Source organism: Abrus precatorius, unplaced genomic scaffold, assembly GCF_003935025.1.
Source record: "Abrus precatorius isolate BTA unplaced genomic scaffold, Abrus_2018 Scaffold11, whole genome shotgun sequence".
Taxonomy (NCBI): Eukaryota; Viridiplantae; Streptophyta; class Magnoliopsida; order Fabales; family Fabaceae; genus Abrus; species Abrus precatorius.
The window spans coordinates 25810189-25820848 of NW_020874303.1; the positions used below are offsets into that span (position 1 = coordinate 25810189).

Below are 10660 nucleotides of genomic sequence, written 5' to 3' on the forward strand. Positions count from 1 at the left end.
TTTATTATAATCAACTTTTTTCATTTACATTAGTTAATGATAATTAATTTCTCATGCACTTATTTATGTAAATAAAATTTAATTATAGTTGACTTTTTCTGCAAAATAAAGTCAATTTTAATAAACTTTTTTCATGATTAAAAGAGTGATAATAATTGGAATAGACTTTTCTTTTGAATAAAAGTCAATTTTAATTGATTTTTATTACACTCAATTTAAAATATTTATGTAAACATATTTAATTTAAAAAATATATGTATTATATAATTTATTTCTTTTTATTTATGTAAAAGACTTATAAAACTGAGTTCAATCTTTTTTCTCCCGCAATTTTTTTTTTTTTACAATTTTATTATGGAAGGATTGATCTACTAAAATATCAGAATTGCATGGTCATAGATTTTTAAATAAATAAAATTAAAAGTAGAGAAAGAAAGAAATCAAGAGAGGAACTATTGCAATATTTAAGTAGCTTTAGCATGGAATGAAAAAAAAAAGAATGAATAAAAACATAAAAAGGTTGAGCTTCAAATGAAACTGAAACTTCATAGTTAATATTGTTGAAAGGTGAAAAATAAAGTGTACCCCAATGTATTTTGTATTTTTTTTTTTTTTTGATAAATAAATTTTGAGCTATTATACAAAACTTTTTTTGTTGTAATTTAATTTTTATATGTAAAAATTTATATATTAATCTTACACAAAAATTTATTTTTAATTTTATTTTTATCCTTACGTTACACCAACTTTAGTTCTCTCTTTTAAGTGAAAAACATCTATCAAATGTGATAAGTTTAAATTGTTTTATACAAGACATATTTTGTAAGTTAGTTCTTAATTAAAAAAGATTGTATATCAATTCTTATAAGAAAATTTATTTTCAATTTCATTCATATCATTATGGTAACATTTTCATATAAGTGACAACAGACAATTTTTTCATCATTTTCAAATAAGTATTCTATATTCTTTAAATAAATTTCATATATTTGCTTCATATTTTTCATATTCAAGTTCATATCATTATTCGTCTTTAAACATTACTTCTAACATTTTCATTTTTAATATTATTAATTTTTTGTTTTATCATATTTCATCATAATTGTCGTTTATCTTATCATCCTTGTCTCGATATCTCGAATATTGGCCATGTCTATTTTGAGTTATATCTAAAGTTAATTTTTTTTTCTGTATTATTGGTATATTTGTAAGAAAATCAGAACTACCCATCAAGTCATCATTACTATTTTTATTTATTTCTGCAATAAAAAATTACTTATATTAAAAAACAACGTTGAGATAAAAATAATAAAAGAAGAAATGAGAGTTATTACGAGAATATAATAGATTAGAGAAGTAGTAATATTTAAGATGAAAATACTAAAGGTAATATTCACCTAAAAATAAATAAAGACATAAATTTTGCTTGAAATGATTCTTACACGAGTTTAAAGTAAATAGACGTTAACTTATATAATAAAATTTTATACCATAAATGAAAAGATATGAAGTAAAATATGATATTTTTTTGAATAATTTAAAATATTCTTAGAAAAATGTTACTTGACATAGTATGAAAATGTCACTACAATGATAAAAACAAAATTAAAATAAATTTTTGTATAAAAAATTATATACACTTTTTTTTATCTATGAAAATTAAATTACAAGAGTGGATATTATAGAAGAACTATAAAGTTAAAAGTGTCGCATTGGATAATTATTTATTTTATCATCGTTATGATGTACCATAATAATATAGATAAAATTAAAAATAAATTTTATATAAAAATTGATATATAAATTTTTTACCTATAAAAATTAAATTTTAAAAAATACTATATATGAACAAAAAGATTATTTATTTATTTTTACATTTTTTTTTCTTCTGAATTGAAGAGAGAAATTTTTGTAATTACATGTGTTTTTTCACCTATTTTAATGAAAGAAAGATAATTAGTTTAAAATGATTCTAACTTAATTAATAGTTATAAGTTTAAATTTTAAATATAATGTTAAATATTCACATGCCAAATTTTATCACGTACAGTAATCTTTAAAAATAGTGTCCTAAAATTTATTTATTTTTTTACATTTTCTTTCTATTATCTTTCACCAGCTATTGATACAAAATTATATTTTTAATCTGTAATAAACTTATTTTATATTATAAATATGTTTTTGCCAGATAATATTATAAATATTTGATTAAAACAATTGATGACAAGTAAATGTTTAAGAGATAAAGTATTTAAATCAAAATGTTTTATTAGAAAGTACTGTGGAAGTACATTAAAATGTTGCATTTGCTATAATGAACAAATTTGAACCACTAGAAGACAATTAAACACATCAAATTTTGATATTAGCAAATTAATCAAATTAGAAACATGAATTTTGATTGTTCTAATTTTTTGTTCTACAATTTTAATTTATTAACTACACCAAATGTACCAATTTTTGCTATTCTAAATCCCATAATAGTGTATTTTCATGGATTGAAATCTTCTGCAGATCTGCAAGTGCTTACTTTTTGTTACTTTACACCAAATGTAACAATTTTTCCTACTTCCAAATCAGATAATCGCGTATTCTACACCAACCGTGAATTCTCTCTTTAAAATCTTATCTGTTTTTTGTTAAATTTAATGGATACTCTTTTAAAATTGTGAACCACGGGACCAAGTTATCAACAAGTGATTAGCTTGTGTGGCAAATGGATGAAGCTTGTAAATAAAAGGTCAAAGATGATAATTGATGAGATAAAGGCAAAAGTTAGTTTACAAGTGGATAGGAATCCAATGATTGTGATTGGGAAATCGTGGATAGAAAACCATTGGAATCAGATGATGTAGCTTAAGTTTTGGTTCCTCCTTTGTTTTTATTTATGACATAACATGTATTTTCATGAGAAACAATCTTGTTTCATTCCAGTAAAAGTATTACTATACACAGTGAAACTTTCCCTTTTCATATTTGATATTTGGAGGTAGGGTTGCTCCTTTTAAAAGAGAAAAAAACTAAAAAATATAAATGTAATGCACACACAAAAGGTAATGAAATTTTTTTGGTACTATTTTAGTAATTAGATATATTTTTAAGATGTATGGATAAAAAAGATAATTATATATAATATTAATTTTGAGTGGTCTAAATAGCAAAATTAAAAAATAATATAATGAAATCGTGTTTCCTGTTGAAAAAAAAAATTGTTTAAAAGTGTCATGGATGGGAAAACAATTAAGATGTCTCATGTATGTTGTACCAGTTTTCCTTCTTCTAACAAGACAGCATAATCACTTTTGCACATGCCATGTACGAATTGATTTTGTAAAACTAAATGAAAATGTCAACAAAGAAACAGTGTAAGTGATATTAATCTCGCAAATAACTTCGCAACAACCCATTTTATTTTATTTTTTTCCTAAGGAATGCACCTATTGTATTATTATCCATTAAATGTGAATTATGTTTTTGGGTGAAGAACTTAAATCTCATTATGAAGGGTTGTCATAACATTCGTTGTTTTTTTCCATTAATTTACTAACGCTGAAATTAATACATTATTTTTCAATTGTGAAGACTCATAGCTTAGTGCATGTTTGGATTAATTAAGGTTTTTTCAGTATCAAACTGAATTGAAAACAGAAAACAGAAAGCAGTTTCAGTTTATGATCCCGTTATTAATTTTGTTTTTTTAACGGACCTGACAAGGTGACGTTGACCCAGTTGAATCTGTTCCACCATTCTGCATGTGTCTCACTCTCTCTCTCCTCAGAGGCCAAAGGTAATAGGAATCCGCAGATTCGTTTTCCATAAAAAAGCAGTTGTCTACGTTTACCAAACAAATACAAAGCGAATGGAACTTGACGGTGTTATCTCACCACTCAACACCGTTATCGTTAACTCACTTCCATGGATCCCTTGATCCACAAGCTCCGGCGCCACCTTCTCGCGTGGCTCCACCGATCTCGTTCTGGTAATCGTTCTGGTAATCGCAATTTCCAATCCACTCTTCTTTCTTTCAATTAATCTAACTCCAATTACTCAATTATTATATTGAACACAACACACACTTTCTCAATCACTGTATATTCACTGTTAATTCTCTAGGATTGTATAGTGTAATGGTTTTATGGTTGAAGGTCAATGAATGTGTTGAATTGTTTAGGTGCGGTGTTCTTTGTGAGGAGAATTTCGTATAAGGATGTTAGAAGGGCTACGGAAGGTTTCCATAGAATAGTTTATAACAATTCTGAAGTTTTAGCCTATGCTGCTAAGTTTGGGGATGGTGAAGGTGTTTGTTTGGTGAAAGAATTGAGAGATTTTGAGGAAGGAAGTGAGAATTTCTACAGACAAGTGCAGTTGTTGGGGCGCTTGCGTCATCGCCACCTCCTCTCGCTCAAAGGCTTTTCTGTGGGACACAATCACAAGAGGTTGGTTCAGGATGCTCTGTTTCACTTTTTCTTTTTTTCTTTTTTTTTAATCGATTTTTCTAAATAATAAATAATAATGTGATTAATAAATAATATTTTTAAAAAATTTATAGTATTTAATGTTATTGATTAATTGAATTATGTAATATAATGTGATTTTTAATAAAAGGTTACTCTATATATTATTGTGTATAGTACGCAATAGGAAAAAGCCTTGTTTCTCAAGGGTATGATAATTTGCATCCTTAACCCTGACAGTGATAACATAAAAACCCGAATGTGAACCAAGTGTCTTGTTACTTTCGAATTATTGGCTTGCAAGAGTGTAATACAGGCCTTTCTACCTTTCAAGCTCTATAAGAAACTAATTTATGGGAGCTTTTTATTTGGGAAATGTGATTTTCCAGACTTCTCTATAGTAAGAATGTTTTGTTAGTATGTAGGTTGTTATGAAAAAGTTAAATGAGAAATTTTTTGACAATATTGAGATACATACATTGATTTTAATTTATATATAAAAAAATCCATTTTAGTTTTTTCAGTTCATGGTATTTTCTTCTTTTATACGTTTCTGCAGTGAAGTTTATACAAAGTCATTTCTTCTGTATAAGAAATGGACATGGACCCTATTGCAGCTGGGGTATCCTTGGGGTGTAGAACTATATATAGGTGTAGCAATTTTGTAACTTCTTTCCTTTTGGGTTATGTCTGCAGACTACTCATATTTGACAACGTAGAAAATGGAAGCTTAAAGGAGCATCTCAATGGTAAATTTTGAAAGCCAAAAAAATTATAGGAGCTTCTCAATGACATATTTTAATTTTGTCTCATTAATTGGGTGTTGGCAGACCCTTTGAAGACTCCCTTAAATTGGAGGACGAGGTTACAAATAGCTAATGGTGTTGTGGCAGCACTGGTAAGCTCTGCAAATTAAAGCGTGTGTCCAAAATGAAGAACCTGAAATTTAAATGTCCCATTGGGTTTTCTAAATTGATTGTGGATATGGGAAAATCCCTGCTAAGTTAGATATTTGGTAATGTTATACCCCCTATGAAAGAAAAATGGCTTGGCACATATGGCAAAGTGCATATTGGAAAGTAGGCCACTCGATTCCATGAAGAGGGTAGAAGTTAGCTTCTGAGTGTATTCAACTTGCGATTAGTGTAATTTACAAGTTGATTTTCTCCCTAGCTACTGAAAATATCATGTGGGACAGGGAGACAAAAATGTTGGCTAAACAGCATTGTGATTCCAATAACAAGTATTATTTACTTTGCTTACTGTAAATCAAAATTTTACATATTTAGTTGCAAGATATATTTTTATATAGTTTGGCTTTGTTTTCAAGTTGTTTACTTTACGGGATATGATGCTAGCATTTTAGTATCAAACAATTGTGATATGATGCTTCCATGTTATCTTCGATAATAATTTTCATTGGCTGTATAAAAATAAAGCATGAAATTCTGAGTGTTTTGATACCCACAAAATTTAAACTTATATGAACAAGCTATAAAAACTACAAAATTTGTGAAGCACTGATACCTGATTTTCGCCCATATGTTGATTTTGGAAGCAGGAATATTTGTTTCTCTTCAGTGAGCCACCAATATATCATGTCTCTATCAGTTCAAGCAATATTATGTTAGATGAGAACTTCACCGCCAAAGTAAGGAAAAAACTATATTTCTCACTGTAAACTCTTAAATTTTGCAGAGATTAATGATATATTTCATTTGACATTGACATGCCGTAGGCAAATAAAGCACTGATTTAGCAATCGTATTGAATTAGCTCCCTTCTGTAATTACAGCTATCCGATTTTGGTCTTCTTACATCTGGGGATAATTCTATTATGAAGCCATATTCAGAAGGTCACCTCTCCTTGTGAATTACTCTTACAATGAGAAGAAATTTGCTAGTGCTTACTTTTTGTTACTTTACATTTGTCAATTTCAGATTGCATGAAGCAGAAAAGTTGTAAGATTATATTCCAACTTGGAGTGCTCATATTGGAACTGGTCACTGGTCAGTCTTCAGAGATGGAAGGTTCTGATTTAATTGAATGGATCCAAGAATCTCGATTTTACAATTCCATAGATAAGATGATAGACCCGGATCTTGGAAACCATTATGACTGTACCGAGCTTAAAAGTCTTCTAGCTGTGGCAAAATTATGTATCAAATCAAAGGACAAGCCTTCATTTACAATGCCTCAGTTATTCCGGTATCTCCAAAAGAAGATTGATATTCCCCATCACTAGGTCTATTATTTGTTTTTGTTTGAAAACCTTGGGTTTTGGGGGAGAAAATTTAACACTCCCTTGTGTGAATGGTTCCACGTTTCTTGCCTCTTGAAGAGTCAGTTTCCATAGATCATGCTCTTTTGAAATTGAAGGAAGTGAAAAGTGCTAATAACACACTTATTTGACACTTTTTAACACCTCTTTTGTTGGGTGAAATTCACTGCTGGCTGCCTGGCTCTGACACACTGAATTGAAAACTCCTGAGTCACCTACAGAACAAAAAAAAAATCAAAATCGTTTTTCTTATACCATTTTGAATGAAAAAAAAAGTAAGTTAGAGATAGAAATATTTTTTTATGGTTCAATGTGTTAATATATTTATGTAACAAGAAATAATACATTTAGAAAAATAAAGATTAATATATAAACGTTAATATATAAAGAATGATTTATACAATATATTGAATGAACAAACGGAGGAAGCCCAAGCTAATAAACAGCACTTCTAACATGAGGTGACATTGGACAAGCGTTTCACCCACGGCAGTTTGAGAAGAAAAAGCAGACACAGGAAGAGCCAGCTCACTTATAGGTGAAAAAAGAAAGACTGAATTTAATAGAAGTTATTATACTCTTTTCATCTCATATATCTGCTAGACATGGCAAAACACACTATCTGGCTTGTTATTCGATCTAGTGACCGAATTTAATTCGAACTGAAATACTTTTCATTTTGCCAACTCTTCGAATATCACTTAATGTTATAATAATTTAAATATATTCTTGTTAAAAAAAATAAATTATTTTTTTAAAATATAATTTAAAATACAATTTAAAAATAATAATTTTATAATTATTAGAATAAAATAAATTATTTTTATTAAAATATTCTTATTAAAAGTGCTGAAATTATTATAATATAATCAAATAAAATTTTCTTTTATTTTAAAAAAATAAAATAAAATACAGATTTTGTAAATCTCTTAAATCAATTCGTTTAAAGTTTTCATATAATAGAAATTTAAAAATACTTATTTTTAATGTACATTAAAAAATTTAATTATAATTAACTTTTAAATTATTATATAATTTTTATTAATAAAATATAATGATTAATATTTTATTATTTGTAATTTTTTATTTGTTAAGGCAAAGCTAAGAGATTACATAAAAATTAATGGAAGAAAAATACAAAAATAGAATAATTATTTACTATCATTTTATTATTATTCTTATTTTCATAGAAGTAGAAGGAATTGCAAATGTCGGGTTTATAGAATGTCTGGGTTCAGTGTCAATACCAATACCAAATTTTAGGAGATCTCTATTATATAAAAAGTAAAATATATATGCAATGTAATATATATTTTATTTATCTTTATAAAAAATCATCTATTATAATAGAAAAAAACATTTTTATTTTAAAACTTTCTATTCTCTAAAATATTAAAATATAAAAAAAGAGAGTCAAATAGCTTTCTTCAAAGTATATATACGGTACAATGAAATCTTTAAATATAGGAGAAAAAGATTAGAAAGAAGCGAGGGTCTAATCATAATTTTTTAATTATATTTTAAAGAATAACAGGATTGTATTTTAAAGTTATTTCAGTAGTTAATTCGTAAAAACTACTGAAGGGGCACCTTGCGAAGGAGACAGCAGAATGCAGAGTCTCGCAACAATTTAAAAATTGAAGTATTTGGGATGTCTTTATGAGATAAGTCTTAGACAGTAAATGCTACACCGTTTGCTTTGCTTGTCAAAATCTTTTGATCAAACACTAATTATGTTTAGTCCGCATACACATACACGGCTAAAAAATAACATAGTCGAGAGCATCACACCGCTGGTTCTACTGCTGCTCCTCGAGAATAGTCGTCACTACTGCTGGGCGCACTGTACTCTCTGAGCACCACCGTGCATATCTTCATCCTCTTCATATGCCTCCTGCTGAGCCTGCTGCCTCCTCCTTGCCTCTTCCTCCATATTCACATCATGAAGAGTAGTCTCCTCACACTCGTCCAGCTCCATGTCGGTCAACTGTGATGAAGGCCTTGGAGGCAGAACACCCTCTAAGGCCTTCACCTGATCCACACTCAGAGAATCGGGGAATTCCACAGTGAATCGAATGTAAAGCTTCCCCTTCATGAAGGACCTCTGGTACATTGGCATTCCCTCATCATTTATTGCCTTGTACGAATCTGTAATCAAGCGATTGAAAATTTTAATAGCACAGCCAAAAAAATCCAAGTTTCAATCACTGAGGAAAACGTAGAAAGTGACAAACGACATGTGAATTATTTACATACCAGGCTTAACAACCTCCCCAGGGTTCGTTTTGATAAGGAGTTGTCGTCCATCCAAGTGAGTGAGCACAAATTGGAAGCCACATAGAGCCTCAGTGAGGGACAGGGTGTGCTCTACAAAAAGGTCTTCACCCTTTCTTCTGAACTTAGGATGTTCCTTTTGTTGTAGGACAAAGACAACATCCCCAGTAGCTGTATCGGGCTGCAAAACACAATTGCTCAAAATCAGTCTAAATTCAGGAACCCAGCTCAATATCAGTAACACGATTATCGTGAACATACCGCTTCATCAGCTTCACCAGGGAATGTAATCTTCTGTCCATTCTGCATCCCCTTCTCCACAATAACTTCAAGTACTTTCTTCTCTTGGACAACCTTCTCTCCCTTGCACTGTGGGCATCTGTCTCTGTCACTGATTGTCTCTCCAGTACCCTTACATTCATTGCAAGCATGCTGCATTTGCTGAATCATAGAGGGACCGAGGTGCCTAATAGAGACCTTCATACCAGAACCTTGGCAACCCGCACACTTCATGGAAGCCCCAGACTTAGACCCTTTCCTGTAATCAATTTTATACCACAAACTCATAATGTAAGAAACCTTATTATCAAACAGGAACAACAAACATGCCAAAAATATTTAACTGCATAACACACCCATTGCATTTAGAGCATAGGACATTTCGTGAAAGAGAGAGCTTCTTAGACGTTCCAAGGTAAAGATCCTCCAAAGAGACCTTCAAGGGGTGAACCACATCTTCTCCCCGTCTCTGCCTCCGTCCTCTACTGCTACCTCCTGTTCACAGATACAATCATACAGCAACTCCCCTTAACACAAATTACGCAAATATTGCTTCAACCATTCCCTTCTTTAAATAAAGAAATAAAACCCATACCAGTCGAAAATGGAGAACCTCCGAAGAACGACGAGAAGATATCAAAAGGATCATGGCCACCACCGCCACCTCCCATTCCTTCCTTCAGAGCATCTTCACCGTAAGTATCGTAGATCTCACGCTTCTCGGGGTCACTCAGAACCTCATAGGCTTGAGCCAGCTCTTTGAACTACAACAAGTCACACACACGTCAGGTCTCGTTTCACTTGCTTTTGCAATCCATCAGTACAACCATCTAATCGAATTCTTAACATCATGAATTAGCAAACACCACCACATCATAAACCAATAAAAAAACACATAACCCCCCTAAATTAACCAAAAAACCTCAACACTAAATAGCATATCCTAAATTAATTAATCAATCACAATTTCATCGGCAACATAGCAATCCAAAATTATTAGATCAAATCATCGACACAAACACATCAATAATCAGAATCGGAGACATGATCAATCATAACCAAAGCAAAAGCGTGTAATACGAGGTTTACCTTCTCAGGATCACCACCTTTGTCAGGGTGATTTTTTATGGCGGCTTTCTTGTAAGCCTTCTTCAGATCATCCTGAGAAGCGTTCTTCGAAACACCAAGAATTTCATAGTACTTGCTGTTGTCGCTTTTCTTCGGTGCCCTCCCAAACATTTTCGTTTACGTGCCCTGATAGAATCCGAACCCAAGTTTTCACCGCGTTTTCCGTGTTCAAGCTGCGCTAGATCTCAACGGAATGCGAAAGAACAAGCGCAACGCCAGAGGAATGCTTCTTTTCGCGTGTGT

At 30.6% G+C, this 10660-nt stretch overlaps 2 protein-coding genes across 6 annotated transcripts; one reads left to right on the plus strand and one right to left on the minus strand.

Moving 5' to 3' along the window:
• Window positions 1-3724: 3724 nt before the first annotated feature.
• On the plus strand, window positions 3725-6875 carry LOC113853565 (probable receptor-like protein kinase At1g49730). 3 transcript variants are annotated; one of them, XM_027483995.1, is made up of 7 exons: window positions 3725-3991; window positions 4172-4436; window positions 5151-5203; window positions 5285-5352; window positions 6016-6105; window positions 6250-6310; window positions 6396-6875. In XM_027483995.1, the coding sequence occupies exons 1-7, from the start codon at window positions 3916-3918 to the stop codon at window positions 6698-6700; spliced, it is 918 nt and encodes a 305-aa protein (XP_027339796.1). In that variant the 5' UTR covers window positions 3725-3915; the 3' UTR covers window positions 6701-6875. The 3 variants fall into 3 exon arrangements, with proteins under 3 accessions (XP_027339796.1, XP_027339798.1, XP_027339797.1); XM_027483997.1 differs by having other exon boundaries at window positions 3725-3979; window positions 4114-4436; window positions 6396-6727; XM_027483996.1 differs by having other exon boundaries at window positions 3725-3979; window positions 6396-6727.
• LOC113853562 (dnaJ protein homolog) lies at window positions 5003-10660 on the minus strand. Of its 3 annotated transcripts, XM_027483991.1 has the most exons (7): window positions 10379-10660; window positions 9885-10053; window positions 9646-9784; window positions 9272-9548; window positions 8993-9191; window positions 8528-8884; window positions 5003-6951 (listed from the first exon to the last, which is right to left on the minus strand). In XM_027483991.1, the coding sequence occupies exons 1-6, from the start codon at window positions 10526-10528 to the stop codon at window positions 8565-8567; spliced, it is 1254 nt and encodes a 417-aa protein (XP_027339792.1). In that variant the 5' UTR covers window positions 10529-10660; the 3' UTR covers window positions 5003-6951; window positions 8528-8564. The 3 variants fall into 3 exon arrangements, with proteins under 3 accessions (XP_027339792.1, XP_027339791.1, XP_027339793.1); XM_027483990.1 differs by lacking the exon at window positions 5003-6951 and having other exon boundaries at window positions 8217-8884; window positions 10379-10637; XM_027483992.1 differs by lacking the exon at window positions 5003-6951 and having other exon boundaries at window positions 8371-8884; window positions 9646-9781; window positions 10379-10630.